At 50.2% G+C, this 1,772-nt stretch overlaps 1 protein-coding gene across 1 annotated transcript; it reads left to right on the top strand.

The window, feature by feature from the left end:
- The first annotated feature begins 694 nt into the window (after positions 1 to 694).
- Positions 695 to 1,446, top strand: TCEAL2 (transcription elongation factor A like 2). Its single transcript, XM_068533484.1, has one exon. The coding sequence runs from the start codon at positions 721 to 723 to the stop codon at positions 1,399 to 1,401; it is 681 nt and encodes a 226-aa protein (XP_068389585.1). The 5' UTR covers positions 695 to 720; the 3' UTR covers positions 1,402 to 1,446.
- The last annotated feature ends 326 nt before the right edge of the window (positions 1,447 to 1,772 follow it).

Here is a 1,772-nt window from a genome sequence, read left to right as displayed (position 1 = left end):
CAAATAACCCTCCTCTCACACTCTGAGCCTATGAGGAAATATTGACCTCAGCGTAAAGGGGTGGGGGCGGGGCGGGATGCCTGCCGGGGAGGGGTCCCAGCGACCCAAACAGTTTGTAAAGCATCCTGGTCTGGTCCTGAGGCCTGACAAAAAGATATGGCGACTGAGGTGCGGGGTCAGGGGAGGTGGGGGAGGCAACGGTGGATGAGGAGGGCCCCGATTGCGTCCTCGGAGCTCCCAGCCCCTTCTGTCTGTCTGCAGGTCTGTGAGGCTGTTGTTCCCAGCATTCTGCTAGGCTACAATAAGAGGAGAAATTTGTCCAGATCCCTGCAGGTCAGTGAAGGAGAGGGCACTGGACAGGGACCCAGAGGGGTGGGGAGTGTGGAGGGCACGGCCCGGGCAGAATTGGGGGCCCCACTGCCCACTTCCCAACACATTTACACACACTCTGCCATGCTGAGCAAGCGTAGGGAAAAATGGCAGGGTCTGTCTGGGAAATGGTTGGCTCACGTGTGCACGAGGAATGGTGGGGTAGAGGGTGGAAAGAAGGCACACTAGGAGGGCCGGGCCAGATCCGGGGACCCCTGACAAGGGGCGAGAAGCGACTGCTACTATCCGGACCTGCATTCCATCCCCAAGCCCTCAGTCTTCCTTCTTTCCTCTTTGTCTTCTCTTCCCCCTGCCCCGTCCCCAGGACAGGAAAAGGAGGGGACACTCAACATGGAAAAACTCTGCAGTGAAAATGAAGGAAAGCCTGAGGACCAAGGCAAGATGGAAAACAAAGAACAGCCACTGGATGCGGGAAAGCCGGGAGTAGCTTGTACTGTGGAAGACAAGGAAAAGTTAGAAAACCAGGGAAGGACAGATCTCAAGGGAAAGACAGAAGATGAGGAAGTACTAAAGGATAAGGAAAAGCCAGAGAGTGAGGCAAAGCCAAAAGAAAGAAATCCAGAGAGCCAAGGAAAGCCAGTGAGTGAGGGAAAACCAAAAGAAGGAAAACCAGAGAGTGAGGGAAAGCCAGTAAGTGAGGGAAAGCCAGTGAGCGAGGGAAAGCCAAAAGAAGAAAAGCCAGCCAGCGAACCAAGGGCTGCAGGAAAGCGCCCAGCTGGGGATGATGTACCCAGGAAGGCCAAAAGAAAAACCAACAAGGGGCTGGCTCAGTGTCTCAAGGAATACAAGGAGGCCATACACGATATGCATTTGAGCAATGAAGAGATGATAAGAGAATTTGACGAGATGGCCAGGGTGGAGGATGAGGTGAAGAAAACCAGACAGAAATTGGGGGGGTTTATGTGGATGCAAAAAAGTTTACAGGACCCCTTCCACCCGAGGGGCCCAAGGGAACTCAGGGGTGGCTGCAGGGCCCCACAAAGGGGCTTTGAAGACATTCCTTTTGTGTAGTGCCCCTGGCAGGCATTTGCAAGGCCTTGTGCTTTATTTAACCTTATGCTAATACTATGCTTTAGGCATCACTCTTGTTATCAACAACCTTTTGATCCAACTAGAGTACTCTGTCAGTAGGGGATTTTTACCCATGTGCATTACAAAGGCATTATGATTCTTGGAAAAATAAAGCAGCTTATAATATCATCTACAGAATCGGTCCACTTTTGTAAAAGAACAGAATTTTATATAGTACATCTATGCACAGGAAAAATAGAAAACTTTGTTCACTAAAAGGTTAACAGTGGTTTTATGAGTTGTGAGATTGTGGGTGATTTATTTTCTTTGTTTTCTTTCTACTCATCTGTTTAATTTTTCCTAAGGAACAC

The sequence above is a fragment of the Eschrichtius robustus genome, chromosome X, assembly GCF_028021215.1.
Source record: "Eschrichtius robustus isolate mEscRob2 chromosome X, mEscRob2.pri, whole genome shotgun sequence".
Taxonomy (NCBI): Eukaryota; Metazoa; Chordata; class Mammalia; order Artiodactyla; family Eschrichtiidae; genus Eschrichtius; species Eschrichtius robustus.
The sequence above is the reverse complement of the archived record's forward strand: the minus strand, read 5'-3'. Positions and strand labels throughout refer to the sequence as shown.